At 46.7% G+C, this 26891-nt stretch overlaps 1 protein-coding gene across 2 annotated transcripts; it reads left to right on the top strand.

The window, feature by feature from the left end:
* Positions 1-211: 211 nt before the first annotated feature.
* Positions 212-26780, top strand: OTULINL (OTU deubiquitinase with linear linkage specificity like). Of its 2 annotated transcripts, none has more exons than XM_072807304.1 (8): positions 212-363; positions 18682-18841; positions 18931-18962; positions 19063-19154; positions 19913-20062; positions 22047-22175; positions 23085-23354; positions 25044-26780. In XM_072807304.1, exons 1-8 carry the CDS (start codon positions 282-284, stop codon positions 25215-25217), a joined length of 1089 nt encoding a protein of 362 aa, XP_072663405.1. In that variant the 5' UTR covers positions 212-281; the 3' UTR covers positions 25218-26780. The 2 variants fall into 2 exon arrangements, with proteins under 2 accessions (XP_072663405.1, XP_072663406.1); XM_072807305.1 differs by lacking the exon at positions 212-363 and adding an exon at positions 1032-1341.
* The last annotated feature ends 111 nt before the right edge of the window (positions 26781-26891 follow it).

Below are 26891 nucleotides of genomic sequence, written 5' to 3'. Positions count from 1 at the left end.
GGCGAGGCCCCGCCCGCCCCGGCCCCGCCCCCGCCCCGCCCCCACCCGGCCCCGCCCCGCGAGGCCCCGCCCCCGGCCCCGCCCCTCCCCGTCGCGGCCTCCCATTGGCTGCCCGGCGCGTCAGTCGGCGGTCTCCGGGGTCGCCGCGCGGCCCGTGGCGTCCGCTCCCCGCCTCCCGAGCCTCCCCGCCGTGGGGAAGCGGTTCCTGGCGCCGGCGGGCGGCCGCGGTGTCTGACTGACCGACGGGGAGGCTCCGCGCCCGTCCGCAGCGCGCGGCCTGCATGGCGGCGCGGAGAAGCCCCCCGCGGGCGCGGGCGCGGGCGCGGGCGCGGGAGCGAGAGGGTCCTCGCGGCCCCGCCGCAGGTGGGCCCCGGGCCGGGGGCGGGGCGGGCCGGGGCGGGGCGGGGCGGGGCGGGCTGTCCTCCGCCCGGGAGTCGGCGCGGCCCGCGGGCCGGGGTGTGCGGGTTGGGGGGTGTCGCCCCGCCCCGCCTCGCCTCGCCTCGCCTCGCCTCGCGTCGCGTCGCCTCCGAATAGGAGCCGTGCGGTCGGGGCAGAGCTGCTTGGGTCGGGGCTGCTTCCCGGGCAGGGAGCCGCGCTGCGGCGGGGCGCGCGGGGACGAGGCAGCCGCTGGGGCGGGCCTGCCGCCGAGGGCCGAGGGCCGAGGGCCGAGGGGCCGAGGCGGCCCTCGTGGGGCCCGGGCTGCGGTCGGCGGGGCGCGGGGCGCGGGGCAGCTGACGCGTCTCGCGCTCGCTGGCGGAGGAGGTGGCCCTCGCCTCCGCAGCGGGCAGGACTTGCCGACCGGCCGAGAAAACGGACTTTTGAGCGAAGACGTCAGCGGGGAGCGGGGAGCGGGGCGGCGGCGCTCGAGGGCCGTGGCGGTGGCCGTGGCCGTGGCCGTGGCCGTGGCGGGCGCCCGCGTCCCTCCCCGGCTCCCGCGCGCCGCCGCAGGCCCCGGGCAGGAGAAGGAAGCGGCTCCCCAGCGTGGAGCACGTGCCCGCCCCGCGGAGGGGCCTGCTGCGGAGTGCGGGCGGCGGGCCTGCTCACACGCAGAGTTGGGGCCCAAGGTCCTGCCGCGGTTATGGGAAGTTGGCAGGGGCCAGGGCTGCTTATTGATTGGGGTTCTCGGTCCCGGCAGGAACTCTTGCTTCACACCTGAGCTGTTGGGTGTGGTGGAAACAGGGCGGCTCTGGGAGTCAGGACGCGAGTTCTAGACCTCGCCCTGCCCAGCACTGGGCGCCTGGAAGCCGCGGCCACTATCCTCATGGATAAGGACCTTGGGGATCTGATCTGTAAGGCCCCTCCCAGCCTCGAATTCTATGATTGACCTCAAAACTTTGGAAGGTGAACTCATTTTTCAACCTTTCTGCACCTTGAATGATGATAGACTTAGCTAAATATTTCGTCTGGGTGTATTCATTTGAACTTTCTATGATGTGATTTTCTTTCCTCTCCTGGCCTTATTTGGGGAGGGAAAGCCACCTGGAAGTGGAGGTGGGGCTCAGCAGCAGAAAGTGGTTGGGAGGCAGAAGGGTGGAGCTTAATGTAATGGCCAGGAATTTTTCTTTCCAATGCGTTAAGTCAAAGTGTGCCAACACGGGTGAGCCCAGAGAGAATTCTTTCCTCAGCTCCAGCCTATGGGGACCACACTTGGTGTGCAGCACTGGAAACATGTGATTCAAGGATCACGTTATGGAAAACTTTGGTTTTTGTTTTGTTTTTTTTTAAACATAACCTGTAACCTCTGAGGACTTAGCATAGTTTCCCTTCTTTACAGGTAGTGTTTCGGGGGAAAAGGTTTTAAAGCATTTGCCAAAACTAGGGTGGGAGCAAATTATTTTTACCCATGCCTCTTTTGATAAGAGAGACCAAGCAAGATTCACTTCTGAGGAAATAGCAAGTGCTAACAAGTCACACTTGACAATAAAAACCAAATGGACAGCAGCCCACAGAACAGGTAGGGATGGAAAGAATTTTCTGGTATCCATTTCTACTCTTTTTAAGTGTTTGGATATTGAGAATCATGACCTAAACATCTGTGCACAGTATTAGGGGAAAGACTGCCAGAATTGCAATATTAGGCAGGGAAGTGGCACCCAAGATCTTTGGTGCAATGCTCCAAGGCCCCAAGACTGGGGAAGAAAGAGGAAGCGGGAAGACTCACCCACCAGAGGAGCAGCTCAAAATCCCCAACATACCTTTGGCAGTCAGGCATTTGAGGAGGGCATGTGTGCCCCATATTTTTCTTGGCCTGTTTTGCCTCTGGCCAAGCCTCTAAGTCATTAACTGTTATGATTAGTTCAGACTGCTGTGCTTCTTCACCAAAAAGACTGCAAGTTTGTAGCCATGCCCTGGGGAACTCCAAGATGCCAGGGTTGCTATCCCTAGGGGCTAGCCTGGGGTGGCAGGAATGCCCAGTGTGGACTGGGGGACCCATCAGCCACATCCCCTCCCTCCCACTATATATAAAGCATCTCTGCTTTTTTTGTTTGTTTGTTTGTTTTGTGTTGTTTTTACCCCCTTGCCTTCCTTGTTTTACATACTGTTCTGAGTAAAGTTTTTTTTGTTTGTTTGTTTGTTTGTTTGTTTTTAATTCATTCATGAGAGAGACAGAGACAGAGGGAGAAGCAGGCTCCATGCAGGGAGCCCGATGTGGGACTTGATCCCAGGACTCCAGGATCATGCCCTATGCTGAAGGCAGGCGCTAAACTGCTGAGCCACCCAGGGATCCCCCTGGTCTGAGTAAAGTTTTGTTTGGAAAAGAGCCTAATGCTAAACAGAAAGTTTAGAAATAATGGTAATGGCCAGTATTTTATTTTTATTTTTATTTTTTTATTTTTTTTTTAAGATTTTATTTATTTATTCATAGACACAGAGAGAGAGGCAGAGACACAGGCAGAGGGAGAGGGAGAAGCAGGCTCCATGCAGGGAGCCCGATGTGGGACTCGATCCCGGGTCTCCAGGATCACACCCCAGGCTGCAGGCGGCATCAAACCGCTGCGCCACCAGGGTTGCCCTGCCCGGTATTTTTTAAATTTTCTGTTGTCTATTCCATAGAAAGGGCTTAGAACTATACCTGGCCCACAGTAAGCACTCATCATGAGTTCATTGTTATTTTTATCTCTATTTTGTTGATAACAAGTCACATACAACTTGTGCAAGATTTCCCACTTTCCATGTAGACTTTTTTACTAATTAAAAGATGTGTTCCTCAATATTATGGAATACATTATTCCAAAGCTGTTCAAGGGTGACTTTATGTACAGAGCAGATGTTTCTGGTCCACCCAATGCAGTCTTTGCCCCATTCCCTTGGGCAATCCTAGGTACCACACTTGGTATGGGTTGACAGGTGAGTTTACCTGGTGAGCACTTCTGTGTTTAAAGGGAGAGTGGGCAAATCAGGACAGCTAAGAACCAGGCAGCTGGTCCATGGCAAGAAGAGTGATGGGGATTGTGGGGACTCATACATTTCCTCCTCAACACAGACTGCAAAGGGGTGCTATGAATTGTGATCTCATTCTAGAACCAGTGCCTTCAGAGACTCTGCCCTCAAGGAACTGATCAATGGGTGAGAGGGGTGCTGGCAGTGGTCAATGCATCCCAAAGAGGAGAGGAGTGAGTAGCTGAGGTTCTTTGTGTGTTGGTTGTAACCTTAAAGAGAAGTATTTTCCAGCTTTAAAAGATAGTTTGAGAGCTTAGGAACAAAAACAAGCAAAACCCAAACGCTTCAATTAAAAGCACAACACAATGTTTAAAACCAAGTGGTCCATAGCTGGTATTTTTTGCCAGCCTGTTTGGCCCACTTTGATACTTTTACGTTTCTGTGAGATAGATTCGATGCCAAACGAAATGTAAATGTTGGTACCAGGTGCTTTGGCCAAGTAGAAATCCTTGATTGACATAGTTATGAACTCGAAAATGACCTTTCACCTGGCTTCCTGGAGCGGGTGGGTGCTGTCTCCTGGGCCTGTAGCACCACTGTTGTCCTTGCGACGGAAACTGGGCATTTGGGTTCTTCTCGTGGTGTTGGCCACGGAGACTGCCCATGGAGAGTCTTATGTCCTCTTTACAACCACCACGCTGATGCTCCGAGTGGTTATGGATTTTGCTCAGAGTTTCAAGCTAGTAAGTGGTGGCCAGGATTCAAACTCTGCAGCATGGCTCCACCTAAAACTGACTCTTCATCATCCACCTCTTTTGTCTCCTGAAACACGGTTCAGGGTTATAATTGAGAGCACTCTAGTCTCCTGGTTCCCTCCCTCCGTTTCAGCTCTTCTCAGTTAAAGTTGGGTTATCATTTTAATACCCTAGTGTTGCTCCACATAACTCACAGGTCTGGGGTACAGAAGAAGTGAGATTATGAAAAAATGATCAGGATTGAGCCAAAATTTCCAATATACGTGGTTGCTTTTTTGTAGCTATGAAAGCCCCTGTGTCTTCTGGAGAGGAGTGAGTGAGTGATAGCGCCTGAGTATTTGACCTTTGCCTCTTGTCCACTTGAATCCCCTGGTAAATGTTCAGTTATCTAAAAAAAAACCTGCTCTCAGAATGGAGGTTTCATACACATTTATTGATTTGTAATTAACTTAGTGGAAGACAAGTAAATGTTATTTCACAATGAATCGACAGAGAAAACTTTTTGTTTATGCACTGGTTTCGCCAGTAATCTTTTGTTCTGGTCATACCCCATTTTATGACTTTCTCATTTAATTGGAGCCAGAAGAGGCAGGTGGCATCATGTTTAAAATAAGAGGATGATAAAATGCTTATGTGCACTTCCAGGAGACTAAGGACTATTGTCTCTTAGTTCCATTGCTGGGATTCTCAAGTAATAAACAAAAATCTCAGAAACTCTCGCACATAAAATGCCATGCCGTGAATCTCTGAATTAAGAATTTCATAGGTTTTATTGTTGATTCAACCATGTATCAATGACTTTGAGTCTGTGGGATTGTTGGATGGTAGCTATATAGTGATTTAAAATACTGTATTAGCTCTCTCTCTGCTTGCTCTGTAATTGGCTTTTATGAACATTAGGGTTAGTCTTCTAGCAGAGGGAAAAGTAATGTAGTTGGAAGTTAGTTTCTCAAGAGACTCCCTCCCCTTCAATTTAGAGAAGTGGGATCTCATTCAACATCAAGGGTTAACCGTGGAAAAAAGAGAAGCAGGGGCGCCTGGGTGGCTCAGTGGTTGAGCCTCTGCTTTTGGCTCAGGTCGTGACCCTGGGGTGCTGGGATCGAGCCCCCAACCCCCTGCATTGGGCTCCCTGCTCAGTGGGGAGTCCTCTTGTCTCTCTTCCTCACCCCTACCCCATTGCTTGTGCTTTCTCCTCTCTCTCTTTCTCTCAAATAAATAAATAAAAGCCTTTTATAAAAGAGAGAGAGAGAGAGGGGCATACTGGCTTCTCGTGTTCCTGTCCAGCTCCCTGCTCTCTCGGGGCTGGGGACAGCTAGCCACAGGGGGTGCAGGCCTCATGGATTGGGGTGGGGGGGTTGCTCGGGGTGGGAGCTCTTCAGGTAGTAGTCTTTGAACAGCTTGTGTCTCTCCCCTAAGCCAGGGCAGAGAGTTGCCAGAGCCTTCAGTCCCCCAAATTCAGGAGAAGTGAATAAATTCCTTCTTGCATGGTACATCGTGGGCATATTTGTGGACTTGTGACGGGAAGACCTCACCTTTCCCGCGAGGTCTACAGTGACAGGAAAACTGAGGGCTTTGTGTCTCCAAGTCATGTGTCCCAGGTCATTAGGACAGATTGAAATGCCTTGGAGGAACCAGGTCAGCTGACAGGAAAGGGAAATGGAAGAGGTGGGAAGCCAGCACTGGCGTGGGGCAGGATGGCACTGATGCCAGCAGATGGTTCAGCTCTTTGGCATGTTACTTGGCATTTTAAAAATGAACTTGGAGTTCTAGCTAAGGACGAAGTTGTCCACTTACCTTGAAAAGCAGTTGTAGCCAATGGAATTATAAACGCTGGGTCCCTCGGTTTAGCGCCTGAATCGGTATTAAGACTTGGGCAGATCAATTCCTTCCCCTGCAATCTGAATTAGAGAGAAAAATCATTTGAACCAAAAGAGAGTTTATGAGATCAATTTTATCCACAGTGTCTTTGGTTTTTAAATATTTACTAAACTCACTTTTGTTAAGCTCAATGACTGTTATGATATGGGACTTGTACAGCCAGTGCTTGGTGACTGGTGCTATCTTGTTCTTCATGTTTTAATATTCCAATGTATTCTCCTATTTATGCCTCATCGATTGATTTGTTTAAAATGTGGAGCCTGTAACCTCCAAAGTTACAATTCTCCTTCTCCCTCCTTCCCAGGCTCCTCCTAAATTAAAAAAAAAAAAAAAAAATTCTTGCTGATTTTAGAAACTGGTCTCCTCCAGGAAAGCCCTGCTGGGATAGATCTGTAGACTCAGGCATGTACTTACTTTGGAGGATTGGAGTAGTTGCTGGCATTCGTGATGGTCTCATGTAACTTCTGTATGTGTTCAGAGCATCTTTCCTGTGGTGCAAGTTTTGCGTAATGTTTTAAGTGTAGTTGAACTTCAGTTGTTTCACAACTACTTAAAATTCTGTGCCTCAGTGCCCCAGTGTGACTCCCCCTCCAACACAACTCTGAAACAAATGAACATAAAGAGGCCTTTGGTGGATGAAGGGGCCTGGTCTCATGTTTGTTCATAGGAAGCTGAGGTCCAGAGTCGCTCAGCTCTCTAGGACCAGACTGTGGGTTCCTGATTCCCTGGTGCTGGCACATTTCTCTACCTTGAAGCCATCCCACTAGGGCGACCACTTCACATTCTCATTTCCTCCTTTGTATTTACATGAGTGTAAGGGAAGAGAAAACACTGGTGGCTCCCTGTCTCTGACATACGTATCCCAAGTTAGAAGGGAGCACCAAGACAGAGGCTGTTAAGATTACGTATGATGTAATAACGGAGCAACCCCAAATAAGTGAATCAAGTTTATTTCCCTCATGTCAGAGCTCAGAGGTAGCTCTCTGGGACTGGGATGGACTCTTCCCACTTCATCTCCACTGTGTATGGCTTCCATGAGTAGCTCCTTCATGGTCCAGTCTGTCTGTCAAACATCAGTTGCCACACTTACATTCTAGCTAGGAGGGAGGAAGAAGGACAGGGAATACATCTCTCTTAACAGAACTTCTGGAGATTGTATATAATGCTTCTTAGAATTCACTCACACAGCAACACCCAGGACCTGGGGGGATGGAACATAGCCTTTATTCAAGTTAGCCATGTATCCAGCTACAAGTCAGGAGTCCATTTCTATGGAATGAGAGAGAACGGATATGAGGGAAGCTGCCAGTGTCTGCCATGGAACCCCATGGATTGGATCCTGATTACATGGATTCATTTTACTTCTTCAACAAATATTTATTAACCATCTATCCCGTGCCTAGGCACTAAGAAAGCAGAGAGAAAACAGACACAATCCCAGTCCTTAAGACGTTTACCTAAATAGGGAGACAGACAGACCCTGATCAAACACAGGCACAGTTGTGTAAACCGTGCTAAGTGCCTCAAGGGGAAGGGACTCTGTGTACTGAGGGAGTAACGAGTAACAGGGGCTTGAGCAAGCCCTGGGGTGGGAATGGGTCAGAGGCTTTGCCCCAGGAAGTGACATAGGAGCTGACAGCTGGAGAATGAGTAGGGTGGAGGGTGTTGCAGGCAGAAGAAAGAGCACAGGCGAAAGGAGGCAGGAGGCAGGAGCAGCGCTCAGGGAGGAACTGCCGGCCAGCCCTCTTGAGCAAGAGGCAGCTGGGAGAGAAGGGGAAAGAATCAGGGTCAGGCCTCATGGGGCCCTGCAAGGAGGGTGACCACCATCGACTTGCCTGACACGAGATTGTCCTGGGACATGGAACTTTGAGTGCTAAAACTGGGAGAGTCCCAGGCGGGCCAGGATTTATTGGTCACCCTTGCTGGAGGCTGCAGGAATACTTGGGTTCCTTAAATATTAATTTCAGCCAAATCCCTCATTAGATGGGCATTGCTCTCAGCCACAACTGGCTAGTCAAAGTTGCCCCTCCTGTTGGTACAAACACCAGCCACACTCTTTGTGGTTGGATCGCATGACCAGTGAGACTGCCTGGCATGAATTGTTCTAAGAGGAATTTTAGAAAATTCATTGGCATGTGATAGTATATTATTTGAGATAGCAAAACAGCCCAGGATCGAGGAAGCCCGTACTCCATGGTGGCATTTCTCAGTGCTGCCAGTACATTGCAGTCACCTGGGAACTTAACAAAAGATGGAGCCCCAGCCCAGGAAATCAGAAAATGTGCAGGTGGACCCAGGGCAAGGGCTCCATCCTGGTGGCCCTCAGGCGTGGGCATGCGAGCGGATCGCTGGGGATCTTGCAGAACACAGATGCTGCTTCCATGGCCCGGGGATCTACATTTCTAAGAGCCCTGGGTGGTAGTGATATTGCTGGCCCTGAGACCTCCAGTATAGTGTCTGCAGTGTTTGAGGAGTTTGTTTTGATGCCACTGGTTTCTTTTCCTGGGGAGACCTGAAAGACCACGGAAAGGTGCTTGGGTTGGTGAACGGAATGAGGAGGAAGGCTCAGAAGGATAGGGATGCTCCACTTGGTGCCATCAGGGGTGGGCCCATCTCGACTTCCTAGTTAGTTGGTTCCTAGAGCTTGTGGGTTGTATGATGCGTCTGGTTCCTGGTTCCAGAAGAACCGGCTCCCTGTAGCTTCTGGCTAGGATAGGGAGACAGTTAATGATGTATCATTACCTCTCTCACACCTTGTTTAGAGGCCTTTCCAGCTCACTTCACTGGCTGCTGGGATTCATGTCTTTCCTACAGGTAAGAAAACCAGAAATAATAATAATAAGAAAAACCAGAAATATTTTTAAATAGGAGTTGACATACCCATTGAATGCAAAAAAGCAACAAAACCCCAAAACAACCAAACAAAAAACATCACTGGCTACAGGGTGGAAAAAGGTTTGGGGAAGGGAAGCCAATTAGAAAGATAACCATTAGTGACAGAGCCCAAATGTGTCTGATTAATGGAAAAATCACCCCAGGGCAAAAATGAAGAACGGTTCATCTGAGTGTACTCTTTGTTCTTTCTCAGTCACATTTTGTAAGTGATTTGCATTAGAGGTGGAAGACAGGCTTAATCTTTAAAGGTCTAAGACTTAAGAGTGTGCCACCAAACCCTGGCAGTTTGAGGCAGTGAACCAGGTCCAGGAACATGAAGGTTAGCGGGGACTTCAGTCAACTCCTAGGTGGAAAGCACAGAGCCTGCATGCATGGTGACCCCTTGCTTCCCTTCCCATGTTCAGAATGAACTGAAAGGTAGCCACAGGAGTCAGAGACTTTATTTATTTATTTGAAAGAAAGAGAGCGAGAGAGAACATGAGCAGGAGGGGCAGAGGGAGAGGGAGAGAATCTCCAGCAGATACTACGCCCAGCACAGAGCCCCAATGCAGGGCTCCATCTCACAGTCCTGAGATGGTGACCGGAGCTGAAATCCAGAGTTGGATACTCAACCGACGGCACCACCCAGGCGCCCCACAGTCAGAGACTTAAAATGTCAACTCAATAATAAAACCCACACGTCCTACTTGTGTGGCCAGATGGGGTTGCTGAGCAATGCCCTGAGCTCAGCTTACTCCTAAAGGTCAGGCCCAAGGGCATCTCTCTGCCAGCAAAGGAGGAGGGGCCAACCTGAAGGGGTTCCCCAAACCTACCCTCAGACCAGGCGCTTTCCCTCGGGAAGGAGTCAAGTGAGAGAGGGCTGGGCCCAGGGCGAGAGCTAGGTCTCCAGGAAAGCCTTCCTGCTGGAAATCTGAGAAGGGTGGGATGAAGGTGCCCATCCCCTGTCTCTCCCTTCAGAGGTTAGGGAGACTTCCTCCAGCAACAGGTCTAAAGGCCTTTAAGTTGATGGCAGCCTAATTGTGAGTTGATGGCTTTTTCTTTCTGGGCTGTACAATACTAACTAATATAGTCTTAGGCTGCATATGTATCCTTTGAGTGAATCATCTAGAACAGGGTTTGGCAAAGCACTGTCCCTGGACCGAATCTGGTGCCACTCAGTTTTTTGATGGCCTGTGACCTAGGAATGGTTTTGACATTTTTTAATGGTTGGAAAAAAAACATAAATTCAATTTCCTAACATGTGAAACTTATATGAAATTTGGACTTCAGTGTTTGTAAATAAGTTTTCTTGGAACACAGCCCTGCTGTTTACTGTCTAATAGTTACTCTAATTGTCAGGGCTCATTTGAGTACTTGGGACAGAGGCCAGATGCCTGGCAAGCCTTACTCTTAAATACTCTTTGACCCTATACAGAAAACTTTCTCACCCCTGAGCTAGAATGAAGGAATGGTCAGGGTTTTATGTTGTCTCCTGGGTAGGTCACACTCAGGACGTTGTGTTCTGTCTTGTGGCCTCACTGTAAGTATGGAATGGGTTCAGAGGGGAGTGACCTGGATGATGAAGAGACCCCCACCACACACCCCAGACTGTGTCGTATGAGGACTAGTTGAGGATGTTTAACGTAGAGCAGAAGCCGGCACAGTGCAAATGATCCTGCCTTATGTCCAGGCTTGTTGATTGTTTTGAATTCTTGGAAGAGAATTGCTCCAGGAAGGCAGGTTTGAGGTTAATTCAGAGGGCACTGACCTTCAGTTAGAACATGTCGTTCAAGTTCAGACTTCTACTCACATTCTCTGGGCTCCAGCGTCTTCACTTCAGACGTGAAGAGTGTGAGGCGACAGCCCATCACATGACCAGGTCCACAGTGAATTAAGATTCAGCTTTCCCCTGAGAGGTCTTTTCAGGCCAGTGGGAGAACACAGTCATGAGTATGTCTAACTAACCTGAAGCTTGGCTGGATTGCAGAGGGAGCACTGGGTGGGAGTGGAGTGCAGAGGGAGCACCAGGTCGGGGGGTGGAGTGCAGAGGGAGCACTGGGAGGGGGTGGAAGGCAGAGGGAGCACCGAGAGGGGGTGGAGTGCAGAAGGAGCACCAGGAGAAGGTGGAGTGCAGAGGGAGCAGCAGAGGGAGCACCGGGTGGGAGTGGGTGGAGTGCAGAGGGAGCACCAGGTGGAGGTGGAGGGCAGAGGGAGCACCAGTTGGGGGGGTGGAGGGCAGAGGGAACACCTGGGGGTGGATTTCGCTCTATGCGGGGCTGTTGAACTCAGCCCCTGGAGAACAAGGGTAACTCCAGGTCCTTCCCCCACAACCTCCTGAGATTCTGTGAAAGACTTGAGGTTGTCATGTAGAAGAGCAATGCGGTGTGTTCCTTGTGACTCCAAGCGATAACCTTCCCGGCTGTGGTTACAGATCTGACCACAGTGGCCTCTTGCTCAGGAGCTTTCCCGGATCTTCATGTCATATCAGCTTCTCCAACAGGATCTTAAGGCCCTGCTGCTCTACCCTTGTTCCTCCTTGTGAACCCCCCGGGGTCTCCACTCCGCCTCAGGCCTCAGGCCCTGCTAGGTCAGGTACCTATGTTGCCTCTGCTGGGGAACCGTGTTTCTTTGGAGCTTTGTCTTGGTGGCACCCCAGACCCAGGAGGACAGGCCAGCCTCGTGTTCACAATTGTACCATCAGCTCTTGGCCCAGTGCCCAGCCCACAGGAGGAGCTTAATCTATATTCCTAGAATAGTGATAGACTTTGGTCAATAAAGAGAACTATTCCAGAAAAGGAAATGGTCTGCCACCAATGGGAGGGCATCCCCACCCCCAGAGGTGGAGGGGAGGTTGTAGCACAGGCTCAGGCGGCGCATCCCATTTGCAGAAGGCCTCGGCGGTACCCATCCATGACTTGTGTTTAACGTCATTCTGACCCTCTGTTATCACTGATGGTCTTCTCAGGTGGGGAGATGTTTTGGATCCTTGAAGCTAAGTGCCTTGTCTGAGGTCCTGCAGCTGGAATATGGCAGTTGAGCTCATTTCCCAAGTTGGTGGATAAGGTGGTCTGGAGTGCTGGGGTTCCCCAGAGAACACCTTCCAACCCCTATCCCACGGGCAGCTGTTGTGTTTTTAGAGTTTGAAGGTTTCAAAATCCCCTACACACGATTAGAAAATTAAACTTATCTTTTAAAGTGAAGGGTTGCAGTTACACCCCTCAACTTGTCCCCAGTGGAAAAAAAAACAAAAAACAAAACAAAACCTCTGAGCTATGACATTATTACGCACGTACACACGTGTGCACACATGCACACTCCTGTCAGCATTTGGCAAGGAGCAGTTTCCTGCCGTCCTCCCGGACAGTCCATTGAACAGGAGCCTTGCGTACCATATGCCGGGTCCCGTGGGGCTGTGCTAGCAGCCCAAGTGGGTTGCACAACAGGGCTACAGCTGGATGTGTTACTGGTCATGACTTTCAAAATAAAAACCCTTCACTTGGTGGCTCTCTTCCTCAGGGATACTGATCTTGCACTTTTTGCTTATAGTACTTTACTAAGTGGAAGGCTGTCATTTCTTAATTGAGGAGAACTGAAATGTAAAAGACTTTGAACCTTACAGTTCAAAGATTGGTTAAGAGGACTTTTTCCCAGAATATTTCCTCCATAAGTGATATGAAAATACACAGCTAACCTATGAATTTTCAGGAACCAAGGCCATTTAAATCCAGTCCTTCACACTGCTGTGCAGATTTTTAAAAATTCTCTAGTACTCTCCTGGATGCTCCCCATGACTTAGAAACCTTGCTGGCCTCATAGGATTTGTTCTACACGTTTATCATTCTGGTTGCATACCAGTGTTTTGTTTAGTTTAGGCTAATGTATATTACTTTGCTTTGTTCTTGAGCCTCTGGGTTCTCAGAACTGACCTGTGAGAGCTGACCTCCAGGGAGATGGAAGTCTGTCTGCTACGTGGGCATCCGGCTCAGAGGACCTTCTGTTTTACTTTTTTGTTTTTTAAGATTTTATTCATTTATTTTTTATTATTTTTATTTTTTTAAGATTTTATTTATTTATTCATGAGAGACACACAGGGAGAGGCAGAGACAGAGGCAGAGGGAGCAGCAGGCTCCATGCAGGGAGCCCGACGTGGGACTCGATCCCAGCACCCCGGGATCATGCCCTGGGCTGGAGGAGATGCTTAACCTAGTGAGCCACCCAGGCGCCCTGGGCCTTGTGTTAGTCCGCGTCCCTGCAGAGAGACCCCCGAAGCCAGGGTGTGCTGATCCCAGGGAGTGCAGGCTGTGCCCGAGCCAACCAGCAGCCATTGCTGACAGGAGGGCATCGTTCCACTGGAGCACGAGCTCCTTGAGGACAGAGCATTTGTCTTGTCAGTTCACTGCCTGTCAGGCCAGGGTGGGGGAAGAAGTATCAGTGAGGAGGGCCCGGCGGGTGCAAGGGAGGCCTTCCCAGAGGCCCTCCTGTGTCCCCTGTAAGATTTGGGCACCTCCCTCCCTGCAGCACTTCCTGCCCTTGATTAGGAAAACCTGAAAGCCACGTTCACGTTTTCAAAAGGGGGCAGTGTTCCTGCACTCAGCTCAGAAGTATGGAAAGCTTACCAACACCTGTGAAATGCCTGTGCCTCACTTTGTCACAGCCTCTCTGGCCCTTGGACCCCCTTGTCCTGGGGAGTGTGCGGTGCGGGGGCCTTCCCACCGGCCCCTTGGCTTCCAGATCCGTCTGTTTAGGAGTGTCCCAGCTCCTGCCAGTGGGCCAGACCAGGCTGCTGAAGTAGCGGGGAGAGCGGTTGTAGTCCGGACATTAAATCCGTATCTTTGGTCTTAAAGTTCTTTAACAAGATGATGTTAATGTGTGTGTTTCTTCTATCCTGCTGCTCTTGGACATCTGGATTCAGTCGCCTTTCCGGGTCTGGGGCCAGGCCCAGCTCCCCGCCCTGGCCCCCTGGCTCACCCCGATGGGCTTCAGGAGCGTCAGCAGCCTGATGCTCTGTGTGGGGAGAAGGGGCCGGGGCCGCTGTCCCATGAGCAGATTGGGAGGAGCGGAGGTGGGAAAGGATGGGCTGTCTGGGCCGGGGACACCACCGGGAGTTTTGGGGGCCAGGGAGCCCCTGCAGAGTTTCCCTCAGGAGCCCCCGCCACTCCCCCCAACCCCCACCCCCACCCCCCGGTAGAACTGCCATCAGATCAGTTTCCGGCCCTTCAGTGTCTTTTGGTTTTATTTTCAGGGTTTTTTTTCTTTTTGGTTTCCTGTTTGAATATTTGAATTACTTCAGCTCTGGTACATTTTAGGGAATGGAAAAATTCTAAGTAGAATTATACCACAAAAAGGTGGCTCTCTGTTATGTTTTGTTTTTGGTTCTAGACGTGGTCTCACCTGCCACATGTAGGCTGAGTGGTGGCAGGGGAGGCCTTGTTGTCCCACAGCCGCCGTGTTGACTGCGGGAGGCCCTGGTGCCATTCCTTGGGGTATTGTGGCTGGCTCTGTGCGCTGGGTCTCCCCCACGTGGTCCTGCTGACCCAGGCGGCCCGGGAGACCCCGTTAGTGCACTTTCCAATAAGACCACAGGGCACGGTGGCCTCTTTTCAGCCACCACCCAAGTGGTCCATTCCAAAAGTACTAAAACAACATTTCCTTCTGTGTCTCTTGATGACCGTGAAAGAGGACCAAAGCCATGATTGTGACGGAGCCTCTGCTCTCTGCCCTCCTTGAGGTCTCACTTCCCAGAGATGCTTCATTGCCAGAACCTGCCCCCTCCTGCATTTTGTGTCTAGCCCTCAGCCCTCTTTGGACTATGTTCAACGACCCATTCCCGGGGTGGGGGCGGGTAGGTCTCTTTCTAGGCTGTCAAGGTAAGCATCACCCAAGCCCGGGTCCTCTGGAGCAGGGGAGGGGAGGCTGGGGGTTGGGATATCCCTGCTGAACTCTCCCTGCTGGGTGCTGGGTGGAGGCACCCTAGTGAAGGGCCTGACATGAGCAACTTTTCCCCCTCCACTGTATTTGGGGAAGTGAGATTTGCCTCTTGAGGTCATCAAAGTTGTGATGGCAACAGTATTCGAGAGGCACCTCATTTGCGGTGCTCTTGTCCATGGCTGTGGCTTGGGAGTTGTAATCCAGTTACTGACTGACACACGTCGGGGGCGGGAGGATGTGGCTTTTCATGATCATTTTAGAGGGTCTCAATTCCACTTGCTATAGCAAAGCTACTTTGAAGACGGATGGTGATGTGTCAGCCAGCGGCTGGATGGCCCAGGGATGGCCACGCTGCCCTGCCTTTGAATCCCAGCTTTATGGCTTATGTATTCAGTCTTTCTCTCTCCCTTGCAGCTTCCTCATCTGCAAAATAAGGGTGGTTGGAGTAATCACAATCAAATGATGAGCATGGACTGGGGACTCGGGGTCTGCCCTGTGGCCCTCAGCATGCCTCCGAAGCATTTACAGGGATGCTCCCAACAGCTCCAGAGGCCACGGTGCTCCTCACGCTGCAGGAAGGACAGCAAGGGCTAGTGGCATGCAGGACTCCCTGGGGGTCAGGCCCTGTCGCGCCTGTTTCTACCCCAGGCTGACATGGAAGCTTAGGGAGGTGAAGCCCCTGGGGCATGAGCAGGGCTGGGAGGGGAACAGGATGGGATAGCATCTTTAGGAACGGGGTGGGAATTCTTGCAAAGCACATACGATGGCTCTGGCATATAGCAAAACTCAGACTATAGCTATTTTAATTACCTGTGAAGCCATATATTCTCCTACTAAAACATTGCCCTTCCCCTCCTTAGATGAGGAAGCCCTGCTCCTCATAATATTGTCATACATTGTATGAACACATCAGTATTGCCTATAAGCTGCAGCCACTCACATGGGACTTCAGGGTTTCCGCCCCACCTGCTCCCTGGCACCCACACCAGCCCCCATGATTATGCTCCCTGGCCCTTCTTGGTTTAAGTCACTTGACCAAAAACCATGCCAGTTAGGTAGAGGGACGCCAGGAACTCAAGCTTGTATTCTAGGTTTGTGTGGGAAAGGCTTACTGAGCCCTCACATGTTTGTTTGTTTTTCTGTTAAGTTGATTGTATCTCGCTGTCTTGGGTTGGAGGCGGGGTGTAGTTTCAGGATGAGGGCAGGAGGCCAGGAAAGTGGTGTGTGTGTGTGTGTGTGTGTGTGTGTGTGTGTGTGTGTGTGTGTGTGTGTAGGAGTCAGAAGAGCTATAATCTGTATTGGATCCCGTGGAGGCCCTGGGCAGCTACCAGAGAGGCTCAAGCTCAGGAGAAAGCTCCAGTTTAGGGGCTCTCAAATCAAGTAAAGGCCCTGACAGTAACTCAAAGGATGCCAGCGGTTGGTTAGAGTCTGTGACAAACGAGAGCAGCATGCCCTGTGGAGGAGGCAGCAGCCAGACCCCGCCTCAGTGACTTCAAGCCCTCCAAGTCTGCACAAAGATGAGCACCAGTAGTGGGAGGCAGATGCTCTAGAAGGCTCTTCCTAGAAGAAGAAGCAATGTGAATGTGTTCCTACAGAAATGCAGACAGTGAAATCACAACAGGACTGGGATTGAGGGAAGTGCAGGCATTCACACATGTGATGAGGGTGTTAACTGACGGTTTGGTTTGGAAGGCACTTTGGCAATATCTGTCAAAACTAAAAATGTACACACACCTTGACCCAGAGACTTCTCTTCTTGAAATTATCCTAAAAGCTACTGTGAGTCCACAAGGACCGTTGGAGGATAATGTCTGTCTCAGCAATGTTTGTAAGAGTGAAAAATGGAAAATAAACCATATATGATGGTCTGTCTTTATACTGAAATATTATGCATTCTTGGGACGCCTGGTGGGCTCAGTGGTTGAGCCTCTGCCTCCAGCTCAGGGCGTGACCCCCCGGGGTCCCAGGATCAAGTCCCGTATTGGGATCCCCGTGGGGAGCCTGCTTCTCCCTCTGCCTGTGTCTCTGCCTCTCTCTGTGTGTCTCTCATGAATAAATAAAATCATTAAAAAGAAAGAAATATTATGCATTCTTTAAAAAGAAAAATGTAGATCTATATATAGTGATGTGAAAAGATGTCTACTTTGAAGAGATAAACTGTAAAATCATGTATAATATTCTACTTTTCTAGAAAATGTTTATAAATACATTAAAAGAAGTTATGTATCACCTAGACAAAATTCTAGTTCTTCCTGAGTTTAAGGCTTTACTAACAGTATTTGCATCTGTCAGAATTTTTACAGTCAGAAAATCACTTGAACTAATAAAAATCTAAATTACAGATGTAAAGGCAGTATAGCTTTACATTTTAAAACAACTCAAAAAGTTGCACTAAATATCTAGGCAGTAGTAAATATATAATGAACAGCTAATGAATTATTCTAGACAGATAGTACCTGTTTTTGAAAATGTCCTTTTAAGTAGTTTAAGTATGTCTCTTCTTATTTACTAGTAACTTTATTTCTGTTTTGGTGACTTTATTTCTTAATTTGCTGGTAAATTCTTTCCTTGTGAGAGTTTAAATGTATATCAAATATCTATATGATCAAAAATGCTAAAATTGGGGCATCTGGCTGGCTCAGTCGGTGGAACATGTGATCTCAGGGTCATGAGTTCAAGCCCCATATTAGGTGTAGAACTCACTTAAAAAAAAAAAACAAACTAAAATTGTAGATCCTGAATTGCTGAGACTTTTACTATAGTTAATTACTGGAATTTTACTAAACCTTGTGCCAGGGAGGGAACTATTTCACAATGAACCTGGGAGGTTTGGCCACTGTTCAGAAGTTGCGTTCCTCATTTATACTTCAGCATTATACATGCTCAAGCATAATACAATTGGGAATCAGCTGCACATGGGAAAATATTGTAAGTACACAGTTGACCTCTCTAGGCTCATTCACTCTCTCTGGTCAAATCAGGAATGGAAGCGTATATCATAAGCCGCACATCTGTCCCCACTTCACTGCTGTTCTAAGGGGTCCACTTCCTGAAAATGATGTCCAGCCCACCATTTGAGTCACACATTATGTGTGAAGATGATGCCATCTGTTATGTTTCATAATGATTTAAGAATATACAAGTGGGCAGAACCATATGGTCGTGGTATCATGGGGGTCCCCTGGTGTCCAGCAGAATTCCTGGAACCATTCTTGGATTCAACAGGTAATGCAGCACAGTGCACAGACACACTGTGTTGGTTCTTAAATAATTTCATCCCATCTTGCCCCGGTGAGTCAGTATTTTCCCCAATAGTGCAGCCAAGACAATTCAGAGTTAGAGAAGTTAGGTTTCCTGCAGTCACGCAGCCAGGGCAGTAGGAGAGGCAGGTTTTGGTTCGAAGGATTCTGAAATCGATATTCTTTATGGTTATTTCTTGTAAATTCTGTGGAACAAAGATATTCCTACATAGAACACTGATTATAGGAGAACCAGGTATTGTTTTACTTTTCAGGTTGAATTTTTGAATGCTTTAAAAATTGTTTATATAATCGGGACACCTGGGTGGCTCAGTGGTTGAGCGCCTGCCTTCGGCTCAGGTTATGATCCAGGAGTCCTGAGATCAAGTCCCCACATTGGGCTCCCTGCGGGGAGCCTGCTTTTCCCTCTGCCTATGTCTCTGCCTCTCTCTCGGTGTCTCTCATGAATAAATAAATAAAATATTCATTAAAAAAAAACCTTTATGTAATAAGTGGTAGACATTTTGCAGGTAAAATTAGCCAATATATTTTTTCCCGTTTAAACAAAACAGACTTGTGTAATTGTGATGTGCCTTTTTTTTTTAATTATTAATTATTTTTTGTAGGAAGTGACCAAGTTTACTCCTGGATGCTAGTCACCAGCCAAGCTTTAGGGACCGTGTGGAGAATAGCAAAGGGGTCAGTGATGCTGGCAGCTTCGTTTCTGGTGCCTGCCCTCTGCTACTTCAGGAGGATGCATTATGATTTAGGGCACTGGCTGAAATGGTGGGTAGTCATATCATCTTCCCGTTTAACAAATAAGCCCTTGCTGTTCAAAGTAGATTTTTGATACCGTTGTTCCCTTTATCTTTTAGGTGGATTGGATATCTGCAGAGAAAATTCAAAAGTAAATATTTTCATGTTTTCCTATTTCTAAAGTGCAGAGAGGGTTCGAGAAGGGTGAGGAAAGGGAAGATTAACTACCTTATATATTTGATTTGGTCCAGGGAACCTCAGTGTGGAGGCGGAGGTCGACCTACTGAGTTTCTGTGTGAGAGAGTGGAAAGGAGAGACGCCACGTGCCAAGATGATGCGGAAGGTGTGTCTGTGGGTCTAGGTCACGGACGATGCAGAATATGTGTGTAAGGTCAGGAAACAAACGTTCCATTTTGCTTTATGAAGCCCAAAGATCAACTAGCACCAGATGTTACACAAGAAACAATCGTGGCTCTAATGATAGAGCCAAGCAGCTGCCACACAGTGGCTTCAGGCTGTCAACTAGAGCCTTTGAGGACTTGGATGAGGACATAAAATATTTAGGCTGTAATTTCAGGAAATCTGAGGGTGGCACTCTTTTCAGCTTCCCCTGCCAGGCCTATGGCCCATCTCCACATGCAGGGGAGACTTCTGTCCTTGGAGGGATTAGGCACCTGGTTGTAAAAGATTTTGAGGATTTTTTGAATTGCCTGTTGGACCAGTCTTGGTATATATTCCCAGCAGTGTGCTCTAACCTTGTCAGCAGCAAGAAAGTTTCAGGTACTTTTTAGCATGTTCTTAATGTATATGGGTTTTTTCCTTTTCCACCGTGGTCAAGTTGTAGCCATCATCTCCCCAGAATGACATTTCCTGGCCCTGGGCTTCCAGGAGTTTATCAACAGAAAGAGCAGGATGTGGACTTAGTCCACACAAAAGTCACTTTAAAATGATATGTGGTCTACATTCATAATTTAGAATTGTTTTCATTTCTGTTGCCCACTTTATTTGGGAGTAATGCCTCACTGACAATATGATGAATTCATTTTGTTTATTCTCTTATCCAGAGGAGTCGAAAACCAACTTTTTCTTTTGTGCGGACAGGCTTGTGAGGAGCTGTTTTGGCGGCATCACATTAAATGTGTCCGGCAAGTAAAGAGAGATAATTATGCTGCTCTGAGGTCAGTGCTGTTTCAGATATTCAGCCAAGGCCTCTCCTTTCCATCGTGGATGAAAGAGAAGGACATCGTGAAGGTACGTCCGCACACGGGAGCGTGGGGGAATGTCATACTGACAGGGACTGCAGTGCGCATGGCAGGTCTTCCATGGGCAGCTCTGTGTCCTGAGACTGAAGGACACTTCAAAGGCCGTACCCTGTCCATCTCAGAGAGGCCATCATACTTAGTCTCGTTGGTTTTTAATGCCATCTTTTCTCAAGAAGGGCATCTGTTGTCCATAAGCAAGGTGGTCTACTAAAATTCACTTTTTTACTCTATGCATATTATTCAGTTTCAACAAACACATAAGAGCGCTCCAGACATTCCCCCTTATTCCTTTATAATCAACCCTTCTCACCCCTTGCCTGGGGCTACCATTGATTGGTCTTATGTCCCTGTAGTAGTTTTGCCTTTTCCAGAATATCCTTTAACTGGAACTATGCAGCAGGGAGCCTTTTGAATCTGACTTCTTTCACTTAGCAAAATGCATTGACATTCATCTGTGATCGGTGAATTTGTAGTTCATTCCTTTTTATTGTTGACTGGTATTCTTGACATGAGTACGACACAGTTTATCCCTTCGTCACTTGAAGGACATCTGGATTATTTCCAGTTTTTGACGACTATGAACAAAGCTCTTATAAATATTCCCATACAGGATTTTGTCCTTTTAGACAAATGCCTGGGAGTGATTCTTGGGTCATGTGGTCTAAGTTCCATTTTCCAGTGTGGCTCTGCCAATTTGCATTTTCACCAGGAATGTGTAAGAGTTCCAGTTGTTCCACATTCTAACCAGGATTAATTTGGGATTTTTTTTTTTAGCCACTATGTACGTTGGTATCACTGTGCTTTTAGTTGGCATTTTCCTAGTATGGAAGGATGACTGTCTTTCCGTGTACTTATTTGCCATCTATATTATCTTCTTAGAGAAGTATCTGTTCAAGTCTTTTGTCAATTTTTATTTTTTAAGTTTTCTATTCATTTTTAAAAATTATTTCTACTTTTTACTTTATTATTGACTGAACTCGGGAAGTTCTTTATATATTCTGAGTACAATGATTTATCAGATATGTTATTTGCCAATATGTTTTCCCAGTCTGTGCCTTCTTTTTTTTTCTTTTCATTTTAACAGTGTAAGGCAGTATATTCTTTTTTTCCCCCTAAGGCAGAATGTTCTTTATGAACAACATGAATTTTTATTTTGAATGTAGGATGTTTAATCTAGGATGTACATTTAAGGATAGAGGAACAAAGAAACATAAACTATATACATATATGTAGCTATATGTGCTCTATTTCCTTACCATTTTTTAAATTATATTTGTTTTTTATTAGCTTCATTTTATCTAGCAAGTGCTTGTGCATGGTGTGCTAGGTCGGCTGCTAGTTGCTGAGGATACAGAATATGACCAAGTCTTTGCGCTCCCCAAGCTCAACTGGGCAGGAAAATGAATTAGATCCCTTCACTGGATCAGAGTCTTATGTACTCTGAAATGTACATATGTACTTATGTACTCTTATTTAATCCCAAAAAGAGTCCTGTAAAGTGGGTAGTCTTATTCTTGATTTATGGTGGAGGGTGAGGCTAAGAGGGTAAATAATCTGCCCTGGTTGAGCTGTCTCTCAGCTAGTGAGTCAGAGTGAGGTTGGGACCCCCTCATTCTAAAATCCACATGCTCCCTGGTATGCGAAGGTACTCTAGTATGGTCTAGGTAAAAATAATTTCTAAAGGTATATACCTAGGCATTTTGGGAAGGGTTTTATGCAGAAAGATGGTTTTCATAGACATAATCTTTATGTGGGTTTTTACCAGTTGTAAAACTGTAAATTAAGAATACAATCCAAATTACTTAATCCACAGATCTGAAAGAAGGAATTATATATTTTTATTCAACTGTTGTTATAGTGTTTTTAAATGGAGACTGCTAAGTGAGATAAAATCATGCACTGTGACGTGTTCTAAATCGTGTGTCACAAATGTTGAGGTACTAATCATGGTTGGAATCTACTTCCTTTTCAAGCTTCCTGAAAAACTGCTCTTTTCACAAGGTTGTAATTGGATCCAGCAATACAGTTTTGGTCCTGAGAAGTATACAGGTTCCAATGTGTTTGGAAAATTGCGTAAATGCGTGGATTTATTGAAAACACAGGTGAGCATTTGGGAGAAGAAAAGACTAGGAATGAAAGCACACACCACAGATATAGCGACTCTTCTCTGGTAGGCATGTCACTCGATGCCACATAAGGAGACATGTGGCCAGGAGCACCTCTTCTAGGAACTTACGATTGGCTTTCCTGTTCTTTTCACCTTCCAAATAATGAATGAGCAATGTCGTACATGATGATTAGACCGGTTATGAATTAAGGAGGGCTTTGTGGGCTGGCCAGGAAAGCTTAACAGTCATTCACCTATTTCCCTCTGAAAGATGGGGTGCAGGGTCCAGAGAGGGCACTCAGAAATGCACTTCTAGAATGTGACCTATGAATAGCTTGGGCACAGCACATTTGCTGTGATTTGAACTAAATTTGTCCTGCCTTTTAATCAACACAGATTTTGAATTGTTGAAATAAATCCACCCTGGTAAATACCATAACATTTCTGTGCTGTAGTTTCCTGATCTGTAAAACTTATATATGAATGGCATGTCCTCTGCACAGTTATGTGAGGATTCAGTGAGTTAATACATGTGGAGTGCTTTAATCTCTGCTTGGCACCCGGTGAGTGGTAAAGAATACTAGTTAGTACTATGGTCTCTGGAATATCTTCTGTGTAACCAAACTATGTTAAGCTGTCTTAGGAAACTAACTTGCCTGATATTTTACCTACTTGGTGGTGCTTTTTTGAAAAAATATTTCATTTAAACTAGTTTGTTATTGTAAAGGTAATATATACTTGTGATTTAAAAAAATCAAGGTGAAAAAGATATAAAATGAAAAGTTAAAAAGTTCCCCTATATTAATCTTTGGTTTATTTTTATAAGTACTTTAAGAATTGTGCCATGGGTGTAGGAAGGAATTCGCCTTTACCCTGTAAATGTCACTTTTATATCTATTTTTAGTGGACTGAATTTAATGGAATTAAAGATTATCACAAGAGAGGAAGTATGTGCAACATCCTTTTTTCTGATCCTCTTCTGGAATATAAACTGTATGAAGCTTTAAAGTTTATCATGCTATATCAAGTCACTGAAGTTTATGAACAAATGAAGACTAACAAAGTCATTCCCAATCTTTTTCAACTCCTGTTTTCCCGGGAAACATCCTCTGACCCTTTAAGCTTCATGATAAACCACCTGAATTCTGTGGGCGACACATGTGGACTAGAGCAGGTAATTGGGGCTGAAGAATCCTGTGTGTTTGATTCAGGACGATACTGGCAGTACTTGAACACAGGCACTTAGAGTTTACTTTCAGTGGTGATAAAACCCACTGCAAAGAGGTAGTGGGAGGGGGCGCCTGGGTAGCTTGGTCAGTTAGGCATCTGCCTTTGACTCAGGGTATGATCCCAGGGTCCTGAGATTGAGCCCCACATCGGGTTCCTGCCCAGTGAGGAGTCTGCTTCTCCCTCTGCCACTCCCCCTGCTTGTACTCTCTCTCTCTGTTAAATAAATCTTTTTTTTTTTTTTTTTAAAGGTAGTGGGTTGATACTATTGCTCCTTATTAAAGGAGGAAAAGAATAGATTTCACTGCTCCATGCTGTTTGCTGTGTGTCTTCCAGCCACGCAAACAGGGAGCACCAGTGCTGGAACCCTTTCTAACCTTTATTGTGCTGCTTAGATGGTGGCAGGTTCTCCCGCAACAGAGTTTAACCAAGAGAAAGTCCAGTTAGAAAATGACATGAAGTTTGGGAAATCATTTGGTTACTTATTGCAGATAAATAGAAAGTATTTTTTTAAAGATTATGTATTTATTTATTTAACAGAGAGAGCAAGAGAACAGGAGCAGGGGAACAGCAGAGGGAGACAGAGAAGTAGGCTCCCTGCTTAGCAGCGGGGCTCCACCCCAGGACCCCGGGATCATGACCTGAGCCTAAGGCAGACACTTCACCAACTGAGGCACCCAGGCACCCCTAAATGAAATTATTGAAAATTTTTAGGGGTGTGTGGCTGGCTCAATTGAAAGAGTGTGCAATCTTGATCTTTGGGTCATGAGTTCATGCTACACATTGGGTGTAGAGATTACTAAAAACAATAAATGAACTCTTACTTAAAAATTATTGAGGTGCACCTGGGTGGCTCAGCAGTTGAGCATCTGCCTTTGGCTCAGGTCGTGATCCCGGGGTCCTGGGATCGAGTCCTACATCAGGCTCCTGTGGGGAGCCTGCTTCTCCCTCTGCCTGTGTCTCTGTCTCTCTCTCTGTTTCTCATGAATATATAAATAAAATCATTAAAATAAATTATTGAAGAATTTTAAAACCAGGGGCGCCTGGGTGGCTCAGTGTATCTGACTCTTGATTTCAGCTCAGGTCATGATTTGAGGGTTGTGAAATTGAGCCCCGTGTGGCTCTGCACTCAGCATGGAGTCTGCTTCTCCCTCTGCTCCTCCCTCTGTTTGTGCACATGCTCTCTCTCTCTCAAATAAGTGAATAAAATCTTTAAAAAAATTTTTCAGATCCAGATAATACTTTTTTTATCCCCATAGAAAAGAGATTTTGTTTTGCTTTGCTCTCTTTGGCAATGCACAATAATTTTTATAAAAGTTGATTAAAAAACTAGTTGGAAAGCAGTGTGATTTTTATTTTTGCAAGCACTCCTTTATTTTTTATTAGTTTGTTTGTTTTTCCAAACAGCTTTTTCTTGTAATATTATCAGGCTAGTCTACAAAGATGTTCCTCTCCCTTACCCTGCCTTTCACATAGTGAGCATTTGTTCCTGATTGTGGCCGCTCAGTGGTTCATGTGTAGGTCTGTGAATAAACACATGCTCCATAAGCTGCAGGAGAACACACTCCCTCCTCCTCTGGTGGGGGACAGGGATTTGGAAGTGTGTGTTTGTGACTTCTTTTTATCTCTTCTCCAGATCGATATGTTTATTCTTGGACACTCCCTTGAAATAAAGATAAAAGTGTTCAGGTTGTTCAAGTTTAACTCCAGAGACTTCGAGGTCTGCTACCCAGACTTGGCACCCAGGGAGTGGCCAGAGATCTCCCTGCTGACGGAGAATGACCGCCACTATCACATTCCTGTCTTTTAAGTCTGGTGTGGGCTAGGCACCAGCTCTCACCAATGACAGTGGTTACACTTTCAAGTAAAGTCCAGCTGGAAAACTAAAGCTAGTGTTGTGGCCATTGAAAGGATGAGGACCTTCTTCTCTGGAATGGCAGGTGCACTGGACCCAGAGGTGTTCCAGTGTTTTCCAGCGAAAAACCAGCCTCACTGATATATTTGCCAGTTGATGGTTTTACTTTGTTCATATGGGCTCTGGTCATTTCACACGTGGCAGGCCTTTAAGGGCACAAGTATGGTAAATTTGGGCAGTACAACAATGTACAGGAAAAAATTTGAGAGAAAAAGAGGAAAAGGACTAACCAGGAAAGAATTTGTCCCTAACCTTGACATTCTCATTAGGAGCCTCATCGTTGATTTTGGATCTTCATAAGCATGGCATTGTTTCAGAAGCATTACCTTCCCCGGAATCATTATGGTGTATTGATTTTCTAGAACCACTTGATTAACTGTAAAAATCGTGTGTGTGTGTGTGTGTGTGTGTGTACAGACATATGCACATGTGTATACATTGTATAGTTTAATGCTACATATATGAATACATACTCATAATCACTACTTTGTAATGTTGTACAATTTGTTTTATATTGCTTTACATTTTTTTGTTACTGTTGCATCTGGCCAGTCCACTCTGTTTTATATGGATAAAAATGATTAATTCTGTAGATTAAGGTAACTTAATGATGACAGTTATAGAACTATTATATACAAAACATTAAACTGTGGTGTATTTAATGTGTATTGACACATGTATTTAATGTGTGGTAGGTGGAATCATGCCGCCCCCACACCCCACCATGTCAATGTCCTAATCTTCCGAATCCGTGAATATGTTGGGCAAAGAAGAATAAGGGTGCAGGTGGAATTAAGGTACTAATCTGACCTGGAAATAGGTTATTTTGGGTTCTTCAAGTGGGCCCAGTATAATCCCAAGGGTCCTGGGAAGAGGGAATTGGAAGAATGTCAGAGTCAAAGGAAATGTGAAATACAGAACAGAGAGAGATACAACACTTGGCTTTGAAGATGGAAGAAGGAGCCATGACCTAAGGAATGGGGGTTGCCTCTGAAAGCCAGAAAGGGCAAGAGAAGAATCTTCCCTAGAGCCTCCTCCAGAAAGAAACGTGGCCTTGCCAACACCTTGATTTTAGCCCAGTGGAACCCATGTCAGATCTCTCACCTACAGAACTGTAAGATAATATATTTGTGTTGTTTAAGTCACAAAATTTCTGATAATGTGTAAGAGCAACAATTGATAACTAATATACTCAAGCTAATAATTTTTGGTCATCTTTATTTTGGAAATACTTTTCTAGTTAATTTTGTTAATCTTTATTTTGAAGGTACTTTGCTAGTCTGTTGTGAGTTTCAGTAAATACAAAACAACTTTTAAAGGATCTTGGCCAATGATATACTACTTCAAATGTACAAATCCGTTCTAAGAGTGACTTACTAATAACATTTTTTATGCTAATGTTTTCTCCCATTTTCATACTGTTCCCACTACAGTATAAATAAATTAAGGGATGTTAAATACTATGGTCTATGAAAATAACATCCAGGGGAACCTGGGTGGTGGTTAAGTGGTGATGCGTCTGCTTTCAGCTCAGGTCATGATCCTGGGACCCTGGGATCGAGTCCCACG

Source organism: Canis lupus, chromosome 31 (assembly GCF_048164855.1).
Source record: "Canis lupus baileyi chromosome 31, mCanLup2.hap1, whole genome shotgun sequence".
In the NCBI taxonomy this organism is placed as follows: Eukaryota; Metazoa; Chordata; class Mammalia; order Carnivora; family Canidae; genus Canis; species Canis lupus.
This window is presented reverse-complemented; position numbering and strand designations above follow the sequence as displayed.